General features: G+C 36.4%; 7 protein-coding genes across 13 annotated transcripts; 2 read left to right on the top strand and 5 right to left on the bottom strand.

Moving 5' to 3' along the window:
• The first annotated feature begins 289 nt into the window (after window positions 1-289).
• Window positions 290-5,676, top strand: Phm (Peptidylglycine-alpha-hydroxylating monooxygenase). 3 transcript variants are annotated; one of them, XM_068290020.1, is made up of 9 exons: window positions 290-629; window positions 1,439-1,496; window positions 1,567-1,654; window positions 1,715-1,787; window positions 1,862-1,994; window positions 2,061-2,109; window positions 2,167-2,505; window positions 2,564-2,761; window positions 5,550-5,676. In XM_068290020.1, exons 1-8 carry the CDS (start codon window positions 432-434, stop codon window positions 2,730-2,732), a joined length of 1,107 nt encoding a protein of 368 aa, XP_068146121.1. In that variant the 5' UTR covers window positions 290-431; the 3' UTR covers window positions 2,733-2,761; window positions 5,550-5,676. The 3 variants fall into 3 exon arrangements, with proteins under 3 accessions (XP_068146121.1, XP_068146120.1, XP_068146122.1); XM_068290019.1 differs by lacking the exon at window positions 5,550-5,676 and adding an exon at window positions 5,074-5,299; XM_068290021.1 differs by lacking the exons at window positions 1,439-1,496; window positions 5,550-5,676 and having other exon boundaries at window positions 537-629; window positions 2,564-2,994.
• Sox14 (Sox box protein 14) lies at window positions 3,296-10,525 on the bottom strand. Of its 2 annotated transcripts, none has more exons than XM_068290018.1 (3): window positions 10,460-10,525; window positions 8,177-8,820; window positions 3,296-4,929 (listed from the first exon to the last, which is right to left on the bottom strand). In XM_068290018.1, the coding sequence occupies exons 2-3, from the start codon at window positions 8,327-8,329 to the stop codon at window positions 3,412-3,414; spliced, it is 1,671 nt and encodes a 556-aa protein (XP_068146119.1). In that variant the 5' UTR covers window positions 8,330-8,820; window positions 10,460-10,525; the 3' UTR covers window positions 3,296-3,411. The 2 variants fall into 2 exon arrangements, with proteins under 2 accessions (XP_068146119.1, XP_068146118.1); XM_068290017.1 differs by lacking the exon at window positions 10,460-10,525 and adding an exon at window positions 9,806-10,325.
• A 1,328-nt stretch (window positions 10,526-11,853) lies between these two features.
• Window positions 11,854-15,069, top strand: nito (RNA-binding protein spenito). Of its 3 annotated transcripts, XM_068291401.1 has the most exons (4): window positions 11,854-12,001; window positions 12,153-12,747; window positions 12,814-14,671; window positions 14,940-15,069. In XM_068291401.1, exons 2-3 carry the CDS (start codon window positions 12,185-12,187, stop codon window positions 14,645-14,647), a joined length of 2,397 nt encoding a protein of 798 aa, XP_068147502.1. In that variant the 5' UTR covers window positions 11,854-12,001; window positions 12,153-12,184; the 3' UTR covers window positions 14,648-14,671; window positions 14,940-15,069. The 3 variants fall into 3 exon arrangements, with proteins under 3 accessions (XP_068147502.1, XP_068147501.1, XP_068147500.1); XM_068291400.1 differs by having other exon boundaries at window positions 12,181-12,747; window positions 12,814-15,069; XM_068291399.1 differs by having other exon boundaries at window positions 12,814-15,069.
• Window positions 15,070-16,722: 1,653 nt separating this feature from the next.
• LOC137577846 (dynein light chain Tctex-type protein 2B) lies at window positions 16,723-18,308 on the bottom strand. The gene is made up of 4 exons (XM_068291402.1): window positions 18,001-18,308; window positions 17,436-17,522; window positions 17,175-17,374; window positions 16,723-16,935 (listed from the first exon to the last, which is right to left on the bottom strand). Exons 1-4 carry the CDS (start codon window positions 18,196-18,198, stop codon window positions 16,770-16,772), a joined length of 651 nt encoding a protein of 216 aa, XP_068147503.1. The 5' UTR covers window positions 18,199-18,308; the 3' UTR covers window positions 16,723-16,769.
• Window positions 18,309-18,447: 139 nt separating this feature from the next.
• LOC137577842 (PX domain-containing protein kinase-like protein) lies at window positions 18,448-23,094 on the bottom strand. Its single transcript, XM_068291397.1, has 8 exons — window positions 22,589-23,094; window positions 22,197-22,482; window positions 21,503-21,920; window positions 21,263-21,444; window positions 20,962-21,201; window positions 20,592-20,902; window positions 20,233-20,449; window positions 18,448-19,951 (listed from the first exon to the last, which is right to left on the bottom strand). Exons 1-8 carry the CDS (start codon window positions 22,688-22,690, stop codon window positions 19,725-19,727), a joined length of 1,983 nt encoding a protein of 660 aa, XP_068147498.1. The 5' UTR covers window positions 22,691-23,094; the 3' UTR covers window positions 18,448-19,724.
• An 86-nt stretch (window positions 23,095-23,180) lies between these two features.
• On the bottom strand, window positions 23,181-24,856 carry LOC137577843 (transmembrane protein 39A). The gene is made up of 4 exons (XM_068291398.1): window positions 24,467-24,856; window positions 24,183-24,403; window positions 23,556-24,120; window positions 23,181-23,492 (listed from the first exon to the last, which is right to left on the bottom strand). The coding sequence occupies exons 1-4, from the start codon at window positions 24,740-24,742 to the stop codon at window positions 23,253-23,255; spliced, it is 1,302 nt and encodes a 433-aa protein (XP_068147499.1). The 5' UTR covers window positions 24,743-24,856; the 3' UTR covers window positions 23,181-23,252.
• A 109-nt stretch (window positions 24,857-24,965) lies between these two features.
• Window positions 24,966-27,048, bottom strand: prel (preli-like). Of its 2 annotated transcripts, none has more exons than XM_068289111.1 (3): window positions 26,651-27,048; window positions 26,122-26,519; window positions 24,966-26,066 (listed from the first exon to the last, which is right to left on the bottom strand). In XM_068289111.1, exons 2-3 carry the CDS (start codon window positions 26,434-26,436, stop codon window positions 25,680-25,682), a joined length of 702 nt encoding a protein of 233 aa, XP_068145212.1. In that variant the 5' UTR covers window positions 26,437-26,519; window positions 26,651-27,048; the 3' UTR covers window positions 24,966-25,679. The 2 variants fall into 2 exon arrangements, with proteins under 2 accessions (XP_068145212.1, XP_068145211.1); XM_068289110.1 differs by having other exon boundaries at window positions 26,122-26,525; window positions 26,651-27,046.
• Between the last annotated feature and the right edge of the window lie 5 nt (window positions 27,049-27,053).

The raw sequence follows: 27,053 nt of genomic DNA, 5'->3' as shown, positions 1-27,053 counted from the left end.
ATAGTTCGCAACACTGACTGAGCCGTTCCTACGTGTTGAAAACCACCTTCACGTACAGTGAGTCTAAAAAGATTTTCATACATTGGAATTTAGAGTAAAATTATACATTATTCTAGTGAAAAGAATGAAAAAATTATTAAAACAAAACTTATTTGAGGTCTGTTTATTGACTAAATTATTTTGAAGCAGTTGTAAATATTAACTATTACATTATTCTCGTCATAATAGTTGCAGCATTTTGAGCTTGGAAACTGTTGGTGTGCCCATACTTTTTAGAGTCACTGTGTATATATGTATATAGGCATACATACGTGTTAACTATTCTTCCACAAAGAAACGTTCTTATTTTATTTTCGTTGGAACATTCAGAGTTGTTTTAGTGAATTCAATTGTTAAAAACGGCAAGAATATTACAAAATATATGTTTAGAAATGTCTCGAGGGTTTGGTATACAAGCCGTCTTCACCTTCCTTTTACTTGTTGATGTGCTACTTGTTTATGGCCTAATCGAACAAAAGGAAATATATGGAAAATATAATCATCAACGAGAAAATGATGTGGAAAATAGCTACGGAAAGGATGTTGTTGGATCATTTCCATTCCTTATGCCATTGGTGTCTCCAAAAACCGTAAGATAATTTATTAGCAAAGTGAAACATATGGTATAGATACATTTGATGCACACCTACTCACAGAAAAATACACACGTCAATCAGATGAATACGTACACACACACACGCATACATATATAAAATTTGCACCTCGGCTTACGTATGTAGATTTGTATCTAATAACTTTTGTTGGTTTATAGAAAGTATTAATAAAAACCTTTGTTTGTATAGAGATAAAATGTACATGCATATGTATGTACGTATCTGAAAATTTGCATTTGACATATGGTCACGTAGGGATATCTTTAACCTGTATTCATAGTATTTAAAAAAAAAAAAAAACCAATAGCAAAAGCAATATAACGTTTTTTTTTTTAATTTATCTATGAATTAAAGTGAATTAAAGATTGTAATTAATTAAAAACTATGTGTAGCATATGTAAAATCAAAGAAGAAGAAATAATACAATATTACTCATACGACATGTTGCTTCAAAGATGAATATTATGTCTCAATATATATGAATGTGTGTATGCCAAATGCCAACTAACTCACTTTAAATAACAGGAACAAAAAAAAAAACAACATACGAAAAAGTGATAAGCCTTTTCAAAATCGAATCTACTATAGATAACAGCGGGAAACCCATACCGGGGAAACCCAGCTAAAACGTAATTTGAGTATATATGTATATATATGTATTTAAGGTGAATATTAATTTCGTTGCCATTTATGTGTATTTTATATTTGTAATTTTACCCTTTGTCCCATGTATTTTAATAAACAAATTATTTGCTTATTTCTATGTACTAACAACTGACTTTTAGCCGGATTTGTACTTGTGCACTCCCATTAAAGTCGATCCAACTACCACCTACTATATTGGTATGTTATTAAAGTTGTGAACCCTATTTTCTAAAATAAATTTCTAATTAATCTTTTTTTCAAACATAAGTTGGCTACAATCCAAATGCCACAATGAATACGGCGCATCATATGCTACTCTATGGATGCGGTGAGCCTGGAACAGCAAAATCCACTTGGTAAGTTTATGATATACATTTTTAAAATGCTGATATAAATATTTATTTAACGATAAAAAGGAACTGTGGTGAAATGGCCCAAAATTCAGAGGAAGAACAAGCAAGTCCCTGTGGTCCACATTCCCATTCACAAGTACGTTCAAAGCACTTTAATACTTATCTGTACAATGTTTTTGAAACAACTTCTGTATCCTGTATCTGCTGTAGATTTTGTATGCTTGGGCAAGAGATGCACCGCGATTGGGCTTACCTCCTGGAGTTGGTTTTAAAGTAGGCAAAGATTCACCTACCAAGTACCTGGTTTTACAAGTCCATTACGCGCATGTACAGAAATTCCAAGGTAAAGTGTTTTAGAAACGTACAAAAAATAACCTGTAGATTAATTTCTTTACATCCTTACAAACAGACGGAACCACTGACGACTCGGGCGTATTTATTGAATACACAGAGAAACCGTAAGTCTGTTCAAACAATTAAGTTGACATTGTAATTAATAAATACCTTTATAATAGACTAAAGAAATTAGCTGGAACTTTGTTACTCGGCACTGGTGGATCCATACCTGCAATGGCCACCGAACACATGGAAACGGCATGCGAAATAAGTGAAAATAAAGTACTACATCCATTTGCTTATCGTGTACACACTCATGGATTGGGTAAGGTCGTATCTGGATATAGAGTTCGGTCAAACGATCGTGGTGTTCAGGAATGGACACAACTTGGAAAACGAGATCCACTTACACCGCAAATGTTCTATAATGTGACAAACGCTGAGCCAATTGAATCTGGTGATCATGTTGCAGTAAGGTGTACCATGAAAAGCAATCGTCATCGGGTTACTGAAGTCGGGTATGTACCAAAGTAAACATTATTAGCCTGTCTATGTTATTCATATATTTTATTGCAGCCCGACAAACGAACATGAAATGTGCAATTTTTACCTCATGTACTATGTAGATCATGGGGAAACTCTTGATATGAAATATTGCTTTAGCCAAGGTGCTCCTAATTACTATTGGTCCAATCCTGATACCGGCTTACATAATATACCACATATCGAAGCCAGCACTTTGTAAACTTTGAAAATATCATATTGTGAAAAAGGGTAACGAATGTATACTGATTTATCTGGATTATTTCCACCGTATATAACAAACAAACATATATCTAATATGATCATTGTTGAACGTCATATTGTATCCTATTACGTTGTGTGTCTGTGTGTCTGTGTATCTATTATATTATATTATTATTAATGTCGCCATTACCATTGATTTGTTTAAGATGTATCCTGTAACTATGTTTGTAAATAAACTTATGTAGATATTGTATCATAAACTCCAATCATTTTTATTCAAGGCATATAATGAATTTGTGAAGTTTAGGTAGTTTAATTTTATCAAAAGGCCTAGGAATAAAGCCACGTAAAAGCTGCGCTTCGGTTAACAAAATCCGGGCTTTAAAGAAACCTAAAGGCTTCCTATAGTCTGCCGGAAATGAAATAAATATATCAATGTAAACACGAAATCCATTAAGAGAACCCACGCAGCGTTTATTTATACGTTTAGTAAACGACTACGGGGGAAATTTTTTTCTATGCAAAGCATTTTAATCTTTTTTTTTTTACATATGGAATTTTATCTGTATATAATATATAGTATATATATATATATAATTTTGGTGTATAATTATAAACGTATAAACATAATTTAAAATTACACAAAGCTTAAATATTTCTCACATTTTTTTCATCGCTCACATTTTGTAATAACTTGCAAATCTGTTAGTATTAAATTCTAAATGACTACCAGTTGGCTGAGGTGGTAAATCCTCATTTGTGTAAGCTAGGAGAGCTCCGTTGTTATCGTAGTTGAGATCATTATGTGTTCCAATTACATTCCCGGTGTAGTCTTGAGTTGCATATGCGTTCACAATACCATCTGCATCAACCAAAATATTGCTTATACTGTTGTTACAGAAACCAATTTGTGACGAATGTGAGGAGGTTAGAATGCTGTCACTATCCTCAGCTGCCGGCGGAATCGGATTAAAGTCATCGTTTTGGAATGTATGCCCGCCATCGTTACCTCCAAATGTTGGTGTACTATTATGTATTTCAATATTCATTGTGAATGTCTGCGGTTGAACTTCGAATTCAGTTTGATGCGTTGAGTTATCGGCACCGCAGTCTTCAATAAAACATTCGTGTGTATCAGGCACATATGGAGGTAGTTGATGGCTAGCCGAATGCAAATTGGCATCGTTTACAATATTGTCCTCACAATCGAATGCAGGTTCATTAAGGTTATGGTTATCCGAAAATATGATGTGCGACTTTATGACATCTAATATTTGTTGATTAGTCGTGATACCCCCATGCAATTGTTCATCACTGATTGTATTATTGTCGCACAATAGATGCAAAACCACATCGGACACATCCGCATCCCCGGCATCGTTGGGACTAATATCGGAAATGTTTACCATTTGACCTGCTACACTCGCATCTAAGTGATGATTGTGATTGGTGGGACCATTAGACGGCGAATTTATCTCCAACTGTTGTGAGTCGTCAGTGGTGGGAGAGTTTACGAAGGGCGTTATATATTGACTCAGATTTGTTATATTTTCCATTGTGCTTATAGTTGAGTCTGTTGTATATACTTTTATATCGCAATCACTGTTGCTATTCGTGTTAAGACGCAAAAATTCAGATGATTCATAGCTTAAAAGATTATTTGTTGAAGAGAGTATCATATCGACAGGGTTTGGCTGTTCTAAAGATGTTTTTACATTGTATTTAGATTTGGAATTATCACTTGTTTCGTTTCGCAATCGTTTTGAAACCGTTGCAGCTGATTGACATGTGGAGGTAGATCTTTTATTTTTCCGACCGGCAGTGGATGATGTTGCATTAATTACGGCATCATTGGGCGATATATTCTGTGCATTTTTACTTTCATTGCTGTCTGCGTCTGTTTGATTTGATTTCAATCCAGCAGCAGTAGCTGACGATCGCGATTGTTTCTTTTGTGGCCTGTACTTGTAATTTGGATACTCAATATTATGAAGTTTCCGCAGCTTTTCTGCTTCAACTTGATATGGCTGTTTATCCTCCTTACTCAAGAGTCGCCATCGTCTACCTAATTCCTTGGAAATCTCCGCGTTGTGCAAATCAGGCGTTCTTTCGCATATTTTTCGCCGTTCCATTTGACTCCAGACCATGAAAGGATTCATGGGTCTTTTAATATGGCCTGGAGAGTGCTTCTTTGTCTGAAAATAAAAAAAAAAGTAGTTTTAAAAACTGTGGAAAACTTTTTTTAAATAATTAGTTTTATATCCATATATGTATAATATTTATTATACATAGGTACATAATAATGTTAAAAATGTTTATTTCTAATTTCTATTTTCAAGGAAATGGACACGAAGACTGTTGAGAATCATCTAAAACATGATCTGATCAAATTCAAGAGTGCTGCAGTATTTCTGTAAACAAAAATCTTAAGTAACATTTGAGAATCCTAAAGCCAGAAGATTATGCTTAAAAGCAGGCTACAAAAAATGTTTATACGCATATTAAAATAATGATGTAATTATGAATGTTTGAATTTGGAACATTAAATTTCACAATATTATTTAATCTCTTGCCGGGCAAACCAGAACTTGGAGTCAATACACGATATCAACTTTAACCTTAACAAAAATAACATGAAAAACGCTTCAAAGAGAGGAATATTATAAATTCATAAAATGGCACATACTAATACACTATATATAATAGATTCTCACGTTTACTCCTATGATTGGTCATACCTTCAACTGTGTGTTTATTGTCTTTTTCACAGATAAAGATTCACACATACATGTATATACATTTCTACAAATTGCAGGTATATCTATATACATATTTAAAAAAAAAAATAAAACATTCAGACGAATGTACTTATATACAATATTCGCTACGTTTGAAGTTCAATGTCCCTCGTCAAGGTTAATAAAGCACTTTTAAAAACAAAATACACACATAGATAGATACACATGTACCTACTCAATCTTTTTGGACACACATATGCAATGCATGCGCATGCATATACCCACACATATGTACATACATATGTACATATATACATAGATACTTAACGAAAATGCTTTGGCTATTGCTTTTCCACCGATTTCTCCCCTAAACCCCCCACTCACACGCAGAGTTTCTTGTATACCCTATGATGGTGATGATGACGACGACGCGTCGATGGCAGTAGACGAAAATGGTCGATGTGAACAACCGTTTTATTTCCACAAAAGAGAGACGACGAAAACGAAAAAAAAAACTACCTATTAATAGCGTTAACTTCGACCTTGCCGCAGTTCGTGTACCTCGGAAAGTTCATCCACTCTATATACCCTGCAGCCAGCAGCAACAACAACAACAGCCATAAGCACCACCAGAGAAGCAGACTTTTAACTGAAGCAAAAGATGGCAACGATGGAGAGGTGGGTACCCGAACGGGATGCTCCAACGGCCGTTGCCATTGCCTTTTTGCCTTTGCCTTTCGCCCTCCTCTCAGTTGGCTACTCTCAATGTCGCCGTCAGCAGAGCAGAGTCTAATAAGCAGCATGACTCTCCCACACAGACACGCACACAGAGACAGACTCACGCATACATATACAAGCAGACAACGCATACAATCACACATGCTTGTAAATATATGTATGTATGTATGTTTGTAGTATGTCTGTATATGTGTCTATATGCAAGTAAAAGTGATGAGAGGGGTTTGAGAGCAATTGGCTTTCGTTTTTAACGGTTGTTGCAGCTTAGAATCAACGGTCAACTCTCTTTGCCTTAGTATTTGTTAGTAGATGTATGTAAACTCCTATATACACCCAATACGCAAAAATATTTGCGCACAAAAGTCAACGACGCTGGCTATAGATATAAATGTATATACATATACATACATACATACCTACATAGGTAAAACGCAATTACGTTCGCTGTTCTGTTTCGTATCCGTCGGTTGCCAAAGCCATTGCCTCCTCTGCCCTCGATAGTAGACGTAAAAATTTAACTGCTAAGCAAGGTCAATGCACTATGTATGAACTGAGATACATACATACATATATATCTATCTATGTGCATACGTTCATTAAGATAAGTATAGATGTACATATGTATGTACGTAAATGTATATTTCAGTTTAAATCCATGATATATTATTTATATATTATAATGGCCATATTTCACGTTGTTTCCTCAACAGATATATGTACATACACATGCATGCTATACATTTTTATATACATACATATGTACATATGTATTTGTTCGTATTCTTAAGTAATATTCGAATAAGTGACTTTTTTGAAACTTTCATACTTATTCGATGGAAAGAAATCTATACTTAACACATGTGCATATGTATGTTCATATTTCTAACAAAATTGTCTGGTTACAAAAAGGAATTGAATGTTTGTTTATGAGATCGTTTTTAAGCCAGTTCCCCTCAAATTGAGACCAAAATATTTACAATTTGCCTAATAAGTATTTGTCGCTAAATGAAAAAAAAAAATGTGAAACGGAATGTATTTCAAACTGATTTTCGTACATCTTACTGAAAGCATACATAAAACAAAATCCTACATGATTCCAAATTAACAAAAATAGTACAAGAAAATCTGTTTCCTTGATGCATATAAAGCGACGAATACTTATGATACTGACTGTAAATAAATGTATTTATGTATGTATGTACATTCATTTGTATGTATGTACATACATATGTACATATGTATGTATATAATTCTGATAAATTATCTTTCTTCCGCCTTTTATATGCATCATGGGGTACAAAACTCGACTTTTTCATTTTCTTGTAGTTATTACAAATGCGTTGTTGTATGAGTTATAAACAATTTCATCACAAGTGCTCCAACTTAATATGTATGTATATTGTAGGCATGTCTTTACACGCATATTTGACCATGGTCAATGTATGTACAGTAATATATGTATGTATGTATGTATGTACATACAAATTTTATATACTAATATGTACATATACATATGTGCATAAACAATACAATACAATTGCAATCATTCGTAGTACAATACACAAAGAAAATAATCATTAAAAATTAAAATCTAATCCAAATGGGAAATCTTATCAGTCATTGGGTTTTTGTTGACCTGGTCTGTCTGAAAAAATGTTTTTGCTGTAACTATAAAATAGCCTCACCCACACACACACACACACGTGAACAGTCATGTTCACGTAGGCAAAAACTGATAAGAAATGCAACGCGATGATGAAAAAAACCGTTTGTTTGATATTTGGCAAATCTATCTTTCTACAGGGTGTCACAGGATTTTAAATTCTTTCCTTTAAATACATACATACATACATATTTGTACATATGCATATACATATTTATGTACATACATTCATATGTATGTATTTGTATCTTTTGGTTTGCAATTAATTAACACAAGTCCTTTTTAGTTTTTATTTTTACTTACTTGTGTGGCATCCGAATACGGTGTACTTGAATTGACGGCAACACGAGCAGATCCAAATATCAAATATTCTTCGGCACACCCGTTAGCAGCCGCCATTGCCATTTCCTGAGATCTTTCGCTGTTGTTGTTATTGTTGTCCATGTCCATGTCCATTTTTGTATTTAATAATAACGTTCAATGCAGTTCCAGCGCAGCAGCAGCAGTAACAGCAACAGGCGCAGGCACAGCCTTCGTATGAGTAATAACCCGTGCGCTTTGTTTTATGACTGTTTAAAGTTGGGGTGGGGGGTTGGAGGTTTCTGTTTCTGGTTTTGGTTGGGGTTGGCACTGGCGTTGGCGCTGGTGTCGCTGGAGTTCTTATTGTTGTTGTTGTCTTCGTCACTAATTTTGTTGGAGCCACAGGAAGAGTTGTTGTTGCTGCTTCTCCACGGATCGTTGTTGTTCTTCTTCTCCTGTATTGTTTAATGTTTTTTCCTGAGTTAGATGATAGGGCATCTTTTTTGTTAAAACTTGGTTGGATTTATATGTACATACTTTTGTATGTACATATAACTGTCTTTAAGTGTATTTAAATGTTATCCACTGAATTCTTGTTGTTTAATTACTTTCAATTCTTGTTTTAAGTCTGTATGCTGCTGGCAGTGCTGTAAAATATTATTGTACATCATTATATGTATCTATGTATGTATGTATATTTACATTTGTATGTATATGTAAATTTAAATGTATGTATATATCTATCTGGGATTTATGTATGTATGTATGCACATTTGTTTATATAGTAGGTGGAAGCACTTTAATTGGCGATCGATCACTGTTTCTGGTTATAATTGTTAAATATTACGTCTAACATGAAACTGCACATTTACTATGCACTTGCACTGCTTATTCACACAGATACATACATATTGGACTGCCTGATCGGATATATACAAATAAATGCATGCAAGGGTGAGTGTGTGATGTTGGTGATTCAACGTTGGCACACACACAATCACAAGTTTATATGCACTTGTATACCCATATGCTCTCATGTACATGCCATATGAATGTATGTGTGTCTATGTACATTTATATAGTAGTTGGATGTATTGCGACTCAAGGTGAAACTGGTTCCTTGTTTTGTGTTGTGTTTGCAATGTTCGAAGACTCACGTTCGCATCGCGTCTGCGGTAATGAGTTTATATTTGTATTATATGTATGTGTATTTATTTATTTATTTATTCACATACACAAATACTCGAGCGAATTGTGCATTATACTACACACATAGCTTCATACATATATGTATATGTACATATATTTTATTAATTTATAAATGTGCTTTATTAAATATATATACATTTACATATATTTAAATATTTGTACATATGTATAAGGAACTACTTATGTACATGCATTTATATATGTATATGTATATGAAAAAAAGAGCTTTAAGCACGTACATATGTAGATGCAAGTCATATAAATGTATGTACATACATATGTATGTATTTTGTACATTAATACTACTACAAAGGCAGACACACATACACATACATACACCCACTGGCTTATAAGTTACGTGTTGCTTTTGTAGCTTTACTGGTATTATTGCGATTGCAAATCAGCGATTTTCGAAACACTCACAATTTAATCTGTTTATATAGAAAATGCACTATATTTCCTTATGGAGGTTTTCAAACGATTATTTTTGTATTTTCCGTTTAAATATAATTTTGGTTATTCACATCTCGCTTATACTGCACTCAATTGTTTTTTAATTGATATTAGCTTAATCACATTCTACACATACATACATATAGATCTATGTATATATGTTAATCTATATAGTTATATTATATATAAACACATGTTGCTGTTAATCATTATACATAGATGGGAAATGGTTGAGTTTTTAATTGTAGTTGCAGCTGTGCACTCCGATTTGAATTTAATTAAAAGTTAGAGACGCGTCTTCGATGTGTGTTTTGGTTTTATTTTATTTATTCGCGACTTGGAGCTGCTGCTGATTATTTGTTAGTTTCGCGGAGCTCTGAATCTGAATGCGACGACAGAGTCAGGGCATTTCTTGTCTTTTTCCATTTTAGATTTCAGATAATAACCGACGAGGCGAAGCGATGAGATTCGGATACGACGAGAGTAACCGAACTCGACGAGCGAATAAACTACGCAAAAGATTTTAGGTTTTTATTTTTTTGTATATATTTATTATTTTTATGTGCATACATATACACAGATTCACACACACACACACATACACACTTAAAAACACCAACTTACATATGTGTGTACGTATGGCGTACGGGTTCGAACGTTCGCCGTTGAAATCGAGTTGTTGCTGATCACTCACAGCTGTTCAAGTGAACTGCCTGCTAAGTTTACGACTTGAATCCGAAGTATGTACATATGCATGTACATATATACTCATACTCAAAGCAACATATGTATGTATACATATTTGTATCCTACACACAGATACTCCCATGCCTGATAGTGTGTGCATGTATTAGCTACGTAGAGAGAAGCAGAGAGTAAATTATATATGTTGAAATATACATACATATGTGTTGGTAAGTTTGTGTACAATGACTCTCAGCCAGACTGATTTACTTCAACAGTGATGTACTGCGGTTAAGCCAAAGGCCCGTTATGAAAATCTTTAAAGTAAGATTAGATGGTTATACAAATAAGTAAATATTTATTAGATTATATTAACACAAAAAGTGAATGTATGGACATTGATATATCTACGGTTTTTGTATTTATTTTCCAAACTAGGTTGAAAGCCCGAATCCGCACCTGAATATTTCTGTATGCCATCAACTGTTGCAGTACCCGTGCAAAACATATGGATGTAGCCGTTTGTTGTTGTATGTGTTAATGTTAACGTTTACTTGTGTGTGTGTGTTTGTGTGTTTACCTCTCGTATGAATCAGCTGTTCACTGTATTAATCATATGGGCACACACAAATACAAATACATACATACAGATACAAACATACATATATATCTACACTGTTAAGTCTGGCCCTCTGTTAACCCGATGTTAACTATTTTGCACTTTTTTTTTTACTTTAAATACGAAACTAAATACTTTCGTATTTATTACCAATTTTGATTCGAATGAACTTTTATTCACTTAGGCAAAAATTATCTTTTGTTTTATTTATCCTCGCTCAGAGCAGGATTCAATTTAAAGGAAAACCAAGTAATAATCATAGTAAATACGACAAAATGCGACATACTATGTTAGCAGTATATACAATGTACATATATACATATGTAGAAGAACACATATCAAATTCAAATAAATCAGAGCCGGAGCGTTAATGGAGGAGTTGATCCAGACGGACGGACATGGCTATATAAACTAGTGCCGTAGTGGTGATCAAGAATATATATGTATGTATCCTATATATATTATTTAGCGAGAGATAGTTCCTTGCGTTGTACACGTTGTTTTGTTCCTTGGTCCTTTTTTTAAATTTAAAAAAAACATCGATGGTTGTTACCAATTATCGATATTTTTAAAAAATGCCTAGATATCGATACAATGTCGATTTTCGATAGATTTTGCGAATATATTCGATACCAAGAAGTATCGATAATTTTTTCGCGTCCCTATTCCCAATGGTCCCTATTCCTCTTGAAAATAAGCCAGATCTGGCCGAAAATAAGCCAAAACGGCAACACTGATTCCCATCTTTAACGCATACAGACAGAATTACCTTTGTGCCGAAAAAATATTCGCGTTTTCTTATACTACGAGTGAAACTGTTTAAATAAAGTGCAATACACTTTTAGTTCAAGGTCTCAGCACAGGTAAGTAATTGGCGCTTAGCTTCTACTTGTGAATGTGTTTTCCATGGGTCTTTTAAAGCCAATCGACTTGCTTCTTCTTTTCTCTTTCTCTTGGTGGCCGCCATTTTCTTTTCGCCACTTTCCACTCTTTTCTTCCTCTTGCTCCTTTAAGCCGCAGCTAATTACATTGTTTTAACCAGGCCCATGAGTATTCATCGAGAAGGAGCCGGAGCTGAACTCGATCGCATCACAGTGAAAATCCACAATATGAAACGCAGCGCGTCGCGCTCCCCCGGTCGCAGCAATTTATCCAGCAGGAATTCACGCAGCATGGGACGTGGCTACGATAATGGCAGTGGGGTGCCCGGTGATTCGCCTGAACGCATATCACCGGAACGCATGAGAAGGAGATTGGATCGATCGCCCAGTCCACGTGGTCGATATGGATCGCCGCATCGTGGGGATCCTTATATGCGTGGACCACCACCAGCCGAGCGTCCAACGGGATATAAAGTGTTGTGTGTGAGTGCGTTGCCACCCAAGGCTCCGGATGAGGTTATCGAGGAGACCCTTTATAGGGAGTACAAAAAGTTTGGCGATTTTAGTGTCAGACTCTCTCATGATCTGGATGAGAGAGTTGCCTATGTATGCTTCCGTACGCCTGAGGATGCACGTGATGCTAAGCATCACAAGCCCCGTTTAATAATATATGACAAAATGGCCATTGTGGAACCAGTGTACAAGTCCTCTACCAGGCCAGAGTACAGGTAAGAACTAAATTAAGACTAATGCACATTAAATATATATTTATTTGTGTTCTAATCTGCTTTTAGACCGCGGGGACACTCTATATCTCCTCCGGATTACGAGCGCTATCATTATTCCCGCTCGCCGATGGGTCCTGGCGGGCCCGTAGATCACCGACGTCCTCCCATTGATCCCTATGACCGTTATGGCCATCCCCATGCTATGCATCCTCATGCTGTGCATCCCCGTGACTATCGCCCTCTGCATGAGTATCCCCATCCGCCGCGTGGTCCTCCACTGCATCGTGGTCATCCGCATCATTTACACGGACATCCGCCACCTCATCAATACGCTCCTATGCGTCCCATTGCTCCACGCCCACACGCTCCATACGAGAAGCCTGAAAGCAAGAAGGATAAGTTTCCTAATTACCTACATCATGTCCAACCTGAGGATGATCCGCTCTCCACGCGCACACTCTTTGCCGGCAATTTAGAGGTGACCATAGCCGATGATGAACTGCGTCGCATATTTGGCAAATATGGAGTTGTAGATGACATTGACATCAAACGACCACCGCCAGGCACTGGTAATGCTTTTGCCTTTGTGCGCTATCAGAATCTTGACATGGCCCATCGTGCCAAAATCGAACTCTCTGGTCAATATATTGGAAAATTCCAATGTAAGATCGGTTACGGCAAGGTGACACCGGCTACACGCATGTGGATTGGCGGCTTGGGGGGTTGGACTTCGGTCACCCAGTTGGAACGTGAATTTGATAGGTTCGGAGCCATCAAGAAGATTGAATACCAGAAGGGTGATCCCTACGCGTACATTCAGTACGAGACAGTAGAGGCAGCGACAGCGGCTGTAAAGGAAATGCGTGGCTTCCCCTTGGGTGGACCAGAACGTCGTCTACGCACCGATTTTGCCGAGTTGCCAGGAGCTACGCCAGCGGCCCCCTTCAAGTCCTCAACAAAGCCAACATATGAAGATAGCTCTATGGAATACAGACGACCCGAATACGATCCCTACTATGAGGAGACAGCTGTTTATGCACCTCGGGGTGGTTACTCACCATACCCACCGCGTGGTGGGTATCGTGGGCGGGGTGGCTATCGCGGACGAGGACGTGGCATGTATCACTATCACAATGATGTGCACAGGCCACCGCATCCGGGAGCTCTAGGCGGAGTAGCCTCCTCGTCGTCATCGTCGGTTCTACCGCCTGGCGGGGTAGATGACGAATGGCGTCGTCCGCCTGGTGAATCGTATGATCGTTCTAGCTCTCGTGAACCAGGTGTTGAAAGATCCCGTTCGCGTTCCCCTCTAAAACGGGCCCGATCTCCCGGTTCCGATTCGGATACATCGACAAGACGCAACGATGGTTTAAGCTCGGCCACCACCGTCCAGGAGTTGGCTCGTAAATGTGGCACTGTGTGGACAGGAGCATTAATTCTCAAGAGCTCACTCTTCCCGGCCAAATTCCATTTGACCGATGGTGACACCGACATCGTGGAATCCCTAATGAAAGATGAAGAGGGCAAACACAATTTACGTATCACCCAGAGACTTCGTCTCGATCCACCCAAGCTGGATGATGTGCAAAAGAGAATTGCGTCATCTTCAACGCATGCCATATTTATGGGCTTGCCTGGATCTACAGTGGACACCAATTGCGATGACGCAAGTGTCCAGACGCGTCCGCTGCGTAATCTGGTATCCTATTTGAAGCAAAAAGAAGCAGCTGGAGTCATATCGCTGTTAAATAAAGAAACGGAGGCCACGGGTGTCCTATATGCCTTTCCTCCATGCGAATTCTCTACAGAGCTGCTAAAACGCACTTGCCACAACCTCACCGAGGAGAGTTTGAAAGAAGATCACTTGGTTATTGCTGTGGTGCGTGGCGGAACTGCATGAAGGGATTACTAAACCCAAGAGGAGGTAAATGACTAACAACAGAGCTAAGACGACAAAAAAGTGGAGCTACCTGGAGAAATGGCAGCAATTGAACTTCTTGAGATAACAAAAAAAAAAAAAAAACAATAGAAATCGACAAGTTCCATCCTAGACAGGAGCATACACCCAACCACATGGCACACCCTCACACACACACACACAAACACACACATTGTTATCTTGTCTTTCTCTATATTCAAATTCTATAATCATATAATTAATCGAATTTGTTTTTTTTTTATGTTTTTTGCAGACAAGAAACTTTGTGAAAGAGTGAAGTTTTTTCAAGTTTCAAGTTATCTGTGCCAACATATAAAACAAACGAAAAGAATAACAAAACAAAAAAAGTAACAAGAAAAAAGTTCGCTTATATTTAAATCTGATTTAATTTCCGTTATTTTTTACATTAAAACAAAAAAAAAAAACAGAAAAAAAGGCAAAAGTGTTAAATATCCTCGTCCCTAAAACAAACAAAAATATGTGTGAACCAACCAAGTTTTGTGTTTAAATTTTTGCATTGTGTTAAGTTAAAAAAAAATGTTTACCCGGGGCTGTTTTAAATTTTGATTTCTCTTATTTCGTCAAAAATTCTTAAATCATTCTAGTTTTAAAGCTTCTTTCTGTTTCCTATTGTGCGCAAAATGCTTTCACGAGAAAAAAAAACCAAGTGGAAAGCAGGTTTTTTTTAGGAAGTTTTTCAAGTGACAAAAAGTTTTCCAAAAAGGAATTATAAAACGTTCTGTTCGGTCCAAGTCTGTCAAAGTATTAAAACACAGTGAAGAATGAATACAATTTGATTAGACATTAAGAATGACTAAAATGGAAATTTTTTTGTGGAAATTGAAATTGGGAACCTCGGGGTCCTATCATCCCGTATGAATCTTGTTTCAACTTTAAACTGACACACATTGTGGGTGAGAAAATCAGAGTAATGGTAAAAAGTTTTGGATCTTTTTTTGTTTGTGAAATGCAAGAAGTGGTGATGCAAGAAAAGTTTCAGTTTCTCAAAATTAGTTTTCCCCCACGTTGAAGCAGTTGGAAAAGTTGAAGTGCGTTTTCACAGTTATTCATGGTTTTTCCTAGTTAGTGTTAAGTGCTGTTCTTCCCTCTCTCAAAACAAACAGAAAATATGGAGAAAGTGTCTACAATATTTTTATGTGATTTCTGACTTTTGTTCTTTATACACTTAAATATATATACATACATTTATAATAATTAAAAAGTTCTCCTCCACAAAAAATTCCATCCGAAAAGAGAACATCGTGTGGCATTTGTTGTCAAAAAATTGATTTTTCTTTGGGTTTTTGGCAAATGTTACATTAGTTTTCTTGTGGTTGCACTCAACGAAATGTTCCAGTTAAAATTCAGTTCAAGTTCAGTTGGTGTGTTTTGTTTATAATTTTGATGAATGGTTTTATTTTAGTTAAGGAAGTGCATGATGATGTTTATGATGAGGTCTCTGTGTGTGTGTCTGTGTGTGGTTAAAATATGATACATATAGTATATATACATATATTCAAATTATTCCACAGAAAATATGTAATTGAACAAAAAATCAAGAAAGTTATGGCCTATAATAAAAATATCTAACTATATATATATTTATTTCAAATTAAACAAAAAAAATTGTATTAGAGAAAACAAGAAAAAAAAGAGTCAAGTAGAAGATGATCAAAATTTGTGAATTGAAATTGCGAAAAAAAAATTGATAAAAAAGGAATAAAAAGTATTTGTTTATACTTCAAACATAATTAAATATTATAAAACTATGCTAAAACTATGGAAATATATATTTTATCTGATTTGATTTAAAGCAAAATATTGAATAAACGTACTATAAAAAAGTTATGTGACTGTGTATTTGTGTGTGTGTGTGTGTATGTGTGTGGTGTGTTTTATATAAATTGTGAGTGTCGATGATAGTGAAAGTGTTTCAAAATTAGATTTAGAGTTTTAAAATTTAAACAGGTAACCTGTCAAAACCAAAATCCCTCATCTCATCCTTTTTGTTTTACACATAAAAACCATAATTATTTTTAACATTAATTTTTAATCATTTGCAGCAAAATATTGGAATCTAGGATTAATCGTAATATATATAAAATACAGTGCAAATGGCAAAATATCTTGGTGTCTCCACAACGTAGCTCACAAAGCCATCTTTCTCAGCATCCCATAGAAAGTTAATCATGGAATAGAGACCTTGCATTAGATATTCGCCCACTGAAACGATTACTATATAACGATATCTGTGGAGAGTTAAAGAGACAACAACTGAAATATACAGTTTTTCAAAAGAGTAAAAAGGGAGCAAAAATTTTAATTTAAAATTAATTTTTTAAAATAAATTTTAGATAAAGCTTCTTAAAGACCTAACTTATATCCTTAAATCATTAATTATTAACTTGTGTTCCTTTTAAATACTGAATTTGGACGATTTTATGTATTGTATAGAAATTTGTTTAATCGGTCTACACGTACGACTTACCTATCAAAATTCTGAAGCTTGATGCGATTTTTGATCTCCTCGCTGACCTGAGCGGCCATGTGCAAAGAATGCTTTGGATGAAACATATATTCCTCGTTGTAGCTCTTATCCATTACGGCCTTAATTATAATCTCTAGGCGCTCTTTCTTTAAAGGATTCTTTGGCTCCAAACGATATGTGGGCATATAGCGCAAAGTGGCCTGCATATACAGATATCAACAATGAGGGATAGGAGGATGTGATATATTTACAAGGACTTACCTTTTGCTGGGCAGCCATGCCCAGGGGGCTGGTCACCCCGCCCATTGTGGATTTACTTATAGATGCCCGCTGGCTGGTTGACTGCTTCTGCATGATGGAAGAAATCAAAACGTTATATGTTAAACATTAGGCCCAGAGGAGAAAGAAGAATAATCTTCCCAACCCGACCAACCCAACACCGAGTCAAAACCAGCGCCGATTGACTATGCGTGACTTGTCTAAATGTTAGAAGCATCATCAATTCATTAAAATCACATCAAATATCCATGTTATCGTAATGACTAAAAATCAATCGTGTATTTATGTACCTTCTCACGCTCCTGGCCCAAGCACAGAGTAACCAGGCCCGACCAATTTTTAGCTGCAGCCATTTTTATGTGTTGTGCTCGCCTCTCGAGTGCGTTGCGGTTGGCCATAAAACCACAAATGGTTAATGGCACCAACCTCCATAACCCTATGCCTGTTGCCCTGACAATTTGCTGCCGCTACTGCTTGCTGCTTGTTGAATCAATAATTGACCCAATCTCTCAACTACACTTTTGGCTGCCAGTCGTGTGCCACTTACCTCAGTTCTTGATAGTTTCTCCTTGCCATTTGTCTGCTTGTCTTTGCCCTTGCTCGGCTTTAACTTTTCTTTACTTATAGCGACAGCAACAGACTTCTCCTCCTTCTCTTTGCTTGGAGCACTTTCAACAGCAGCGTTCGCTCCAGAGGTTTGTATATTCTCCGTAACAGGTTCGCCTTCGGGCGGTGTATCAGCCATGATTGCTAACTGATAATTGTATCAATTATTTATTTCACTAGATTTTTTATCAAGTTGTATTCTAAAATCGAAATGAAAAACTTATGATACTAGATTATCTTCCTGTCTACAATGTAAAATTAAATCTTCTTAAAATTAAAAAATCTTTCCCAAAAATCCCTAGTATTCTTTTTAACAACTTTAAAAAAATAACTTCCACTTTAATTAAAAGAAATCAACACGTTTTTACAACAACAAATTACTTTACATTTTATTATTTCTCTCTGGTTTTTTTTTTTTTTTTGGTTTGCAATACACACATTGTTCATAGACATAAATATATATATGCATATATAGTACATATATATGTTTAGTTTTCATTTGTATATGGAATTGTTTCTTGATTTGTGGTGGTTTTTTAGGCTAAAGTATATAATATCAACACAGTCAGTAGACAATTAATACACAATTAGTACACAAGGGGGTAATGTCATTTGCATTTTCATGGTTTTTCCTTTTTTGTGGATATATTCATCGTGTTCACAAGTCTTCATTTAAAAAATATACTACCAAACATCAAGTATACACGCACATATATTCGATAATTATATTGTAAACCACATACAAACATACAATACATGTACATACACAAAACATTTCATTATAAAAAGATTTAAATAAAAACAAAACAGAACAATTATTGGCTAGTCCAAGACTCCAAAAATTAATAAGTAGCATTTCTAACTTCCAAGTGTTTTCTAAACACTCGTAAACTAAACACAGCGATAAACCGAACATAAAGCTTTATAAAATTAAAAACAAACGAGGGAATATACATTTGTATGTCTGCATGTGTGTGTAAAAGATAATAAAAACGCGCATCAACGAGGGATGACTTACAATTGGACAATCTAACATACATTGTACATACATTTGATAGCTTCTAAATCTTTATAAATATATATATTTATAGTGGTAGCCCCGAAGTGCAAATTTTGGTGCAGACTTATAGTTAGGTTATCGGAAAGTTCTATATGTATATTCAATGTTTTTTTTTTATAGTTTCTCATCTTTTTCTTTTCTAGTTTTTTTTTTTTTAGTTCGTACCAAAGATTTGTTTCTCAGTCGTGTAAGTGGACACATATGTAAAGCTTTAAGATTGCTAAGTGTGTGTGTGTGTATGATTATTATATATGTATATATAATTTTCGAATAATCTGTAGACATAAAATTTGTGGGTTGGACACACACAATAATGATAATATGTTATAATAATCATATATATAATATTCATATTCAGTGGGTTTCGTTTTGTTTTAGATAGTTTTATGCTGGATTGTTTTAATGTGTGTGTTTCGACTTCTATTCTTGATCTTCAAGTGTGTGTTTTTACCAATATGCATCTAAAAATGTGTTTTTGTTTCTTTGTATATTTTGGTATTCTTCTGGCACCGTTATTTCATAACGCCAATTTGGTCCAAAAAATATGTATATATATATATATATTTTTTTTTTGTTATATAGGTTCGCTGCATATATTTCATCGACTAGTCGTTAGATCGCACTTTACGCAGTGAGCCGCGATTGAATTTGCAAATCGACTCGAGCAGAGCTGATCGTGTGGGCTCATCTTCTTCGCCACCGGCATCACCATCATCGGATAGCATATTGGGTGTCGATGATTGCCTTCCCACGGAACTGGCCATGCTACTGCCAGCGGTGGGCAAGTCTCCCTGCTGTCCACACAAATGCGGTGCTGGAGTAAGCGGTGGAGCTAGTGAAAGGGAGTGTGAATGATTAGTACAAAGTAGAAATTTTAATATCAAATATGTAGCCCTATTACGGGTGGTTGAGAATTGATTCTTCTCAAACAGAATAGTTTCACAGAAAGGTTATAAGTCAAGCTCCTCTGAACGCTGCTCAGATGACGAGATGTTTCGTTTGTTCTGTTTAGAAAAATTTGATTCTCAAACGACCCACAAAAAGGTTCTTTGTATATCGCATAAAACACTACAAAATTGTATATATGGCGTGAGATTAGATAGATATAACTACATTTTAGGCCGGCCAGTAGTGTGGGCTCTTCTGGTGTGCTGTCGGACCGATTGAACGAGTCTGCCGTGTTTAGTAGCCCAACAGCAGCGGCTGTTGCTGTTGTTGCTGTGCTGGAAGAAGTTGTAGAGGTAGAGGATGCAGCCACTAGCGACAAGCGTCCATTGTTTGTTTGGAGTGAGCCTTGCTGCTTTAGCTTGGACTGTTTGTGCTCTAATTTCTAAATGGGTTTTCAAAACAGCAAATAAAAAAACAAGAAATACAAATCAAAAACGAAACAAAAGTAAAAGTGTTTTTCATTTTGTTCAATAGCTGTGTGCAACTACTTCAAGAAATATTTCTTTTTTGTTTTTTCAACTAACTGCTTTTTGCTTGGATTTTCGTTTCTCCTCCTCTGAGCTCATCAGCTCCTGGACACGCACAATACGCTTTTGGTTCTTCACCGATTTCTGTTCGTCACGCAAACGTGTTTCGCTTTTGATGGCTGCCTGTTTCAGTAATTCTTTGGCGTTTAGTGAGAGTTTAAAGTGGGGCTTCTCTCCAACCTGACTCTCGGCAGCAACTGAAGATGGTGTAGCATATTGGCTAAAGAAGCGATGTGCACTCAATTGCTCCAGTGTGGGTAGACCAGCTTTACAGGCTTCCTTCGATAAAATGCTCTCAAGCAGGCATTCTGCAAATAGCATTAAAGTAAAAGAATAATCTTTGCTACAAATTTAAGTTTTAACTCACTTAGCGCTTCGGGGCATTCGTTTATCTGACGGACTACCGATTCTTGCAAGGGATAACCCATGGCCATTTCAAACAGAACGTGGCCAAAGCAATAAACATCAATTGTCTCTATGGCATGGATTTTACTGTGCTGCATAAAGAAAGGCCTATAAAAAGCTGGAACACCCAGTACATAATTTTCTATATCCAACAGCTTTACGCAGTCATCAACTATCACAACGTTGCCGGAATGTAGATGACCTTATATATTAGAGAAATGAAGTTAATTTTAACCGGGATTTTTTTTCGTTCATTTTTTCACCATAAGCATATCCCTTGGAATGAAGGAATATCAAAGCATCCAGAATCTGTCTTCCATAAGTGGCCACTTGTTTCATGGAGAGCGCAGTGCGTCCCTTAGGGTTCCCATATTTATTTAAAAATGGATTCTTCGGGGTGGTAACCATGCAGAGCATATCCTTCAACGAACCATGCTTGTGAAATCTGAAAGAAAATTAATGGTCTATAGGTTCGACTCATTTAGGAAATGCAATGCGGTTACCGCCGGATCACCAGGCAACCGCTTTCAGTGTGAGCGGCCAGCACTATGGGTTCAATGTGTGGATGCTGCAGACCCATTAGACTCTTCAGTATGCCACTTATTTCCTTTTCGTCAACTAACTTATCGGGTCCATATTCCAACCATTCGGCTATCATTTCAGCCTGTGGATCTAGATTGCCAGCATCCATGGAATTACCGCTGCCATTGCTACTGCCGGAGCCTGACGCGAAATGTTTGCTTTGATGCGTCTGTGAGCCACTTTTGACAAGCAATTTACTACTTCCGCTCTTCTCTGGAGGTTTTGGTGTAACCTTAAAATAATGTTTACGTAGACGCCAACCTATGGCCCCCATAGTGGGTCCCAGTGCCCACATAGTGTCATTGCGCAGGCAGAGCATGGCATTTTGCATAGCATGATCTGCAAGAAAATATAGTATAATTAACTGTAGTAGAATCTATGTGATCGAATCGCTATAAAATTTGGAATTTTTTTTTCGTGGCTTTAAATAATGATTGAATAAGAAAAAAGTTTAAATAACTGAAAAACATTTTGCTGTGCCAGTTAATTGTAAATTTGTAGGCATATGTTTTTAGGTATTAACGTTCACATTGATTAAAATAAATAAAGTAAGTTTGTCTGCCATGTAAAATAAATCATATGCTTCGTTTTAATTACTGTGACTATTGAACTGACCAAGAAATGATTGCGAATAGCTCTCGGGATCCACAAACCGTTTGGCCGGCAGCGATGAGGCCAATATGGGATTCATTAGAACGGTATTTATAAAGATTTGCAGTGCTTCTTTCCTTTCAGCTATGAAATCCGGGCGCATATTACCAAAATAACGTTTGCCAGGCAGCGGCAGTTCGATGCCAGAGATACGTAGACATTTATGCAGTTTATCGAAGTCATTGTAACGGCGCAGGACATTCCAGGAATTCTCCTTATTCGGCCCCCTCTGTACGCGCAGCAAGTACTCCTACAAATATATGTACATGTACACACGCACACATGCAGAAAAACATGAAATCATCAACAAAGGCAAAATTATTGATTTTTCCTGTGCATTTTTCCTGTTAACTTACCGTATGACCGTCGACTTCCTCAACGGTGGCTATTTCACAGCTTATCTCCTCGGTATCATCCAATTGCAGTTTTCGTTCATATCGGCTTGCAAATATGGCCATTTGTTGCAAATGAATGCATATCTAATCCTCTCCGCCTTCCCCCAAGACCAATCCTCACAGCACCTAAGTTTTCCGATTTCGAGTATTTTTCTTACAGATGACGCACTCTATGCTGAGCCCGGAGGAAAAAGATTAACCAGGTAGTTGCAATATATATTTAAGAACTAAAAATTTTAAATTTAATTGTATTTTTGTTTTTTTAGCCACTCTTGCACTATGTATGTAAATATTTTTTGGTTTTGTTCCTTCTTATTTAACTTCACACACAAAAACTTAATATAACTTTTTTATTTTAATCCGCCTTCTTGTCTTGTGTAGCAAATAAATTATATTTATTGTTTTAATAAGATAATAAATAATATTTCTTTTCAATCGCAAAACAAATTGCAATGGAATTCGCCGTTCCAAATTAAATTCGCCGTTCAATATGGAATTCGCCTTTCCGAATGGAACTCGCGGACTTCGAGTAATTGTAATAACTATCGATGTATTTCTTATGGCGGAAATTTTAATTATAATTTAAGGTTTTACAACACAAAAAAGCAATTGTTGTTTTCATATTTTAATTGTAAATGGGTTCTTTTGAATTATTAGCTTCCGATTTGTACAGATGTTTGGTTATAAGATAGTCCCTGACCAGCTTAAAAAATGCTCCCATACTGGTAAAGGCAACAAAACTAATGGACAAAACAAAATGCCATTCAATACTAGTTGAGCTAAGAGAGGCTATTTCCACTAGTAAAACAGCTGCCTGAAGTGTGGCCAATGTGGAGTAGATAACAGTTGGATTATGGAAGAGTTTCTGCATGGAAATATGGATATATATTAATGAAATATAGTTAAAATCTATTTATTCTAGACTTACGTAGAACCGTACATGACTAGCGTTACCAGGCATGGCAACTGTGACTGGTCCCTGACTGCGATAGAGTCCACCGTTGTGCTTAACCACCGTATTTTGCGGATAGATTAAAAACTTTGACCAGGTGTAGGCATTGGCGGCTAATATAAGCTGCGAAGGATTAGGGTCAGTGGCATCCATACGATGCCAGCAGCCCAAATGTAAAGTGGCCCGGTGTAAAATATCGCTATACCTAGCCGGATACAGAAAAACAAAAGATAGACTAAAGGCGCCCAGGCACACAATGATGCAATGTTGCGCCGCTCGCATTACATTGTAGTTGATGCTCATAGCCAGAAAACAGGGCACTAGACCACTATAATATGCATTAAGCATAGATGTAAATATAAGTTGTTTAAATCTCTTGTTGAAATCGTGTCGCAAGGTCTCAATTTCTTCCCGAATCTGCTGAGGATTGGTCGTACAACTATGAACGGGTAGGTCATTGATATAGACACCAGGAAGCTCAAATCTTGTGCGCAGAAATGGCTCTAATTGAAAGCCAAAAATAAGTAGATATACGAGGACCCTTTAAAGAAATTTAAGATGAGTAATAAATTTAGAGACACAAATCCATCGTGTGATTCTTACGGATAACTTATGTAGAAGAGCAGTAAAAGGGAATGTTTCTGATATAATCGCCAGGCACAGTAAGATAGTAACAACTGCACAAAGCCACCAAAACCGTATTTGACTCCCAATCTTATCCAGTAACGATTTCGCCATTTGCTCACCAACACAGAATATAGAAATCTTCGTGTGTTGAGAATGAGTATGAAATATCGCAGATACGGATCGATGAGCTCAATATTCTGAAAGGATAACGTATTCGGTTGTTTTCTCTCAAGACTTTCATTTCAACATTTACTACCCACCACCATGTGCTTGTTAAAGGATTGGGGAAGCCACCAATTTGTGCGATAGATGTTAATAAACTGGACAATCGCTGCACCCATGGTAAAGGCAGACATTAATAGTTCACTTAACCATTCCGAAGTGCTGGAGTGGTCTGGAAATTGTATGTGCTTTGGTAAAATGCTAATTGGCATTATGGATGGATTCGGTCCGCTTTTTGATGCCGTTGTACGGGGAAAAGTATCCTGGGCATCGCTGGACGAGCTGGCATCGCTATTACGTTCGTCATAAACCATTTTTAATTCAAATATGCTTCACTTTGAACTACATTTAAACAACTTTCAGCAAAACATCGTTTTGTTTTTTTTATTCTCCCGCATGCAGACGAAAACAGCTGTTGCGATACAGGGTGAGTATTTCCAATAGAGATAGTGATGGAGATGGCACATCGTGCAAGAGTGCTGCTCTGAGAAATTCATTGCTGATTTTCCAAGTCCAATGAGATTAAAAGAATTAAAATTGAACTTTTTTAAGAGAGACTCAGTGTATTTTTATATTTCTACATTATATTGCTTACTTTTTTCTACATTCATATATGTTTGAAATATTAATACAGAAAGCTTAATATTAATATTTATTTTTTATAAATTAAACAAAACTTCACAAATGATTTTACAATTACGTGATTGTATTTTTCGTAATGGGCTCAATTAAGGTTTTTCTGTAATCCAATTCGGTTAAGTTTTGTAAACGCTTTTTTCTTAATAATAATTAACAGAAAACGATTTAAAATCTCAATTTAATAAGAATTGTTCAATTAAGATTTAATTTGGCTTGAAAAATGCTAAGTGAGCAACGCCGCCAGCATTTCTCATTTATGTACAAATGTATATCTATACAACATCTATGGCGCAAATTATAAATTTTGCAGATCCGTTTGTATTTTCTACAAAATATATGTGTGTATGTATATATAAAAAGGTTTGTGGCAACGAAAAAAAATTTAAAAGAGGGCCTATCAAAGTTTACGATATAATATAAGGTAAATAGGTTCGAAAAGTACTCAAATGATATGACACTCTTAACAAATTGAAAAAGAATGTTATTGTGTTTTTGCCTTTGTTCAGCATGAAAAGTGCCTTCGTTCTCAAAATCTATTCTTGCTGTTTCACTTAACAGCAATGGAATGACAGTTTTTCTCCCCCTGGTACTGTTTCTTCAATCGATTGTCTATCAATTTCTAACCGAGAACAATTGAGCAATTTTAATGGCATGACTTTTCATGAATTCATAACCAATTTTCGCGGCACTTTTTAATGTCACCGTGTTGCTGTGGCATGGAGTGTTAACTATTGATTCACCCTGTTGTTGGGATGTGACAGATGCATGACCAGTTGAGGATGTTGAGGCGGACGTATTGAGCTGATGTTGCGGGAACATTCGTCGTAAGACATAGTTGAACCCATTGGAGGCTTTGTTACTATTAAGCTTAAACCGTTCAATTCCAAACGCTCTGATGGCCCGAGAAAAACCAAAGACTTGGGAACTGATGTAGGCTCGTCGGACGGCCAATGTACTGCCATCTTTTTGTTCAGTATATACAACAATCTCATCTACTTTCTGAAAGAAGAATTTATATGTATTTACTGATAAAAAGTAATGCTTATCTGCTTACCATTATTTTCTTCATGCCTAAATTTCTGGTGAATGTGGTAAATGTCCTTTTAACCGGATCTAGTACTGAATCCTCAACAATTTTCACAGGCGCGTTGTTGTAAAAACGCGCTCCCCACTTAGGAACGGGGTTTGTCTTGGACAACAATCGACGGGAATATAATTTACCATCTCGCACCTCTCGCTGAATTGTGTCCTCGGTTAATACATGAGTGCTGGACGGATTGGGATAACGATTCCAGTAGGCAGCCACTACGTGACCCCAACTATAATCGAAAACCGTCTCTGTTCGGCAAGTGGATGCAGTGATTACCATATTTGCGGGCAAATATATTCTTTGGCAATAAGACAAATGAAAGTGAAAAGCAGCTGCTACTTACGCCGGCCGCCGTATTGTCCCTGAAACTATAGAAAGATAATATATTATGTACGCACACTCATTTCGTACACCAAGAATGTATGTACACATATCTCACGAAAATCAATTGCAGTCGCATGTTTCGCGGGGTTTAAAAATAGCTTAAACGAACCTGCCTGTGGTTATCAACTGATTGTTGGGTGTGTGTGCCTCCAGTGTTTTGGGAGTTGGGTCGTTGATAATTCCCTTTTCCTTGTTTTTGTAGGTTTTCTTTTGTTTTACCTGATTGTCAGGTTTTATTCCCCCACAACCCCTTTTGAATAAGCCTACTTCTCTTTCTCTTGAGACTTTGTTACACAACGTCACTGTTCTCGCTTTTGTTCGTTAGATATGACTTCCTTAGATGCTTGCTGTTTCATTGCGGGCTTCTCGCTTCGCTGTCCTTCGATTGGAGCTTATCTTTTTTTGGATTCTTCAGTTTTGTAATAGATTTTAAAAAATTTTATCTAATTTAGTAGCCAATTCAACTTCTGGCCAAAGGCCATTCGGAAACAGTGCTCCCAATTCAGCCATTT

The sequence above is a fragment of the Drosophila tropicalis genome, unplaced genomic scaffold (genome assembly GCF_018151085.1).
Source record: "Drosophila tropicalis isolate 14030-0801.00 unplaced genomic scaffold, ASM1815108v1 contig_593, whole genome shotgun sequence".
In the NCBI taxonomy this organism is placed as follows: domain Eukaryota; kingdom Metazoa; phylum Arthropoda; class Insecta; order Diptera; family Drosophilidae; genus Drosophila; species Drosophila tropicalis.
This window is presented reverse-complemented; position numbering and strand designations above follow the sequence as displayed.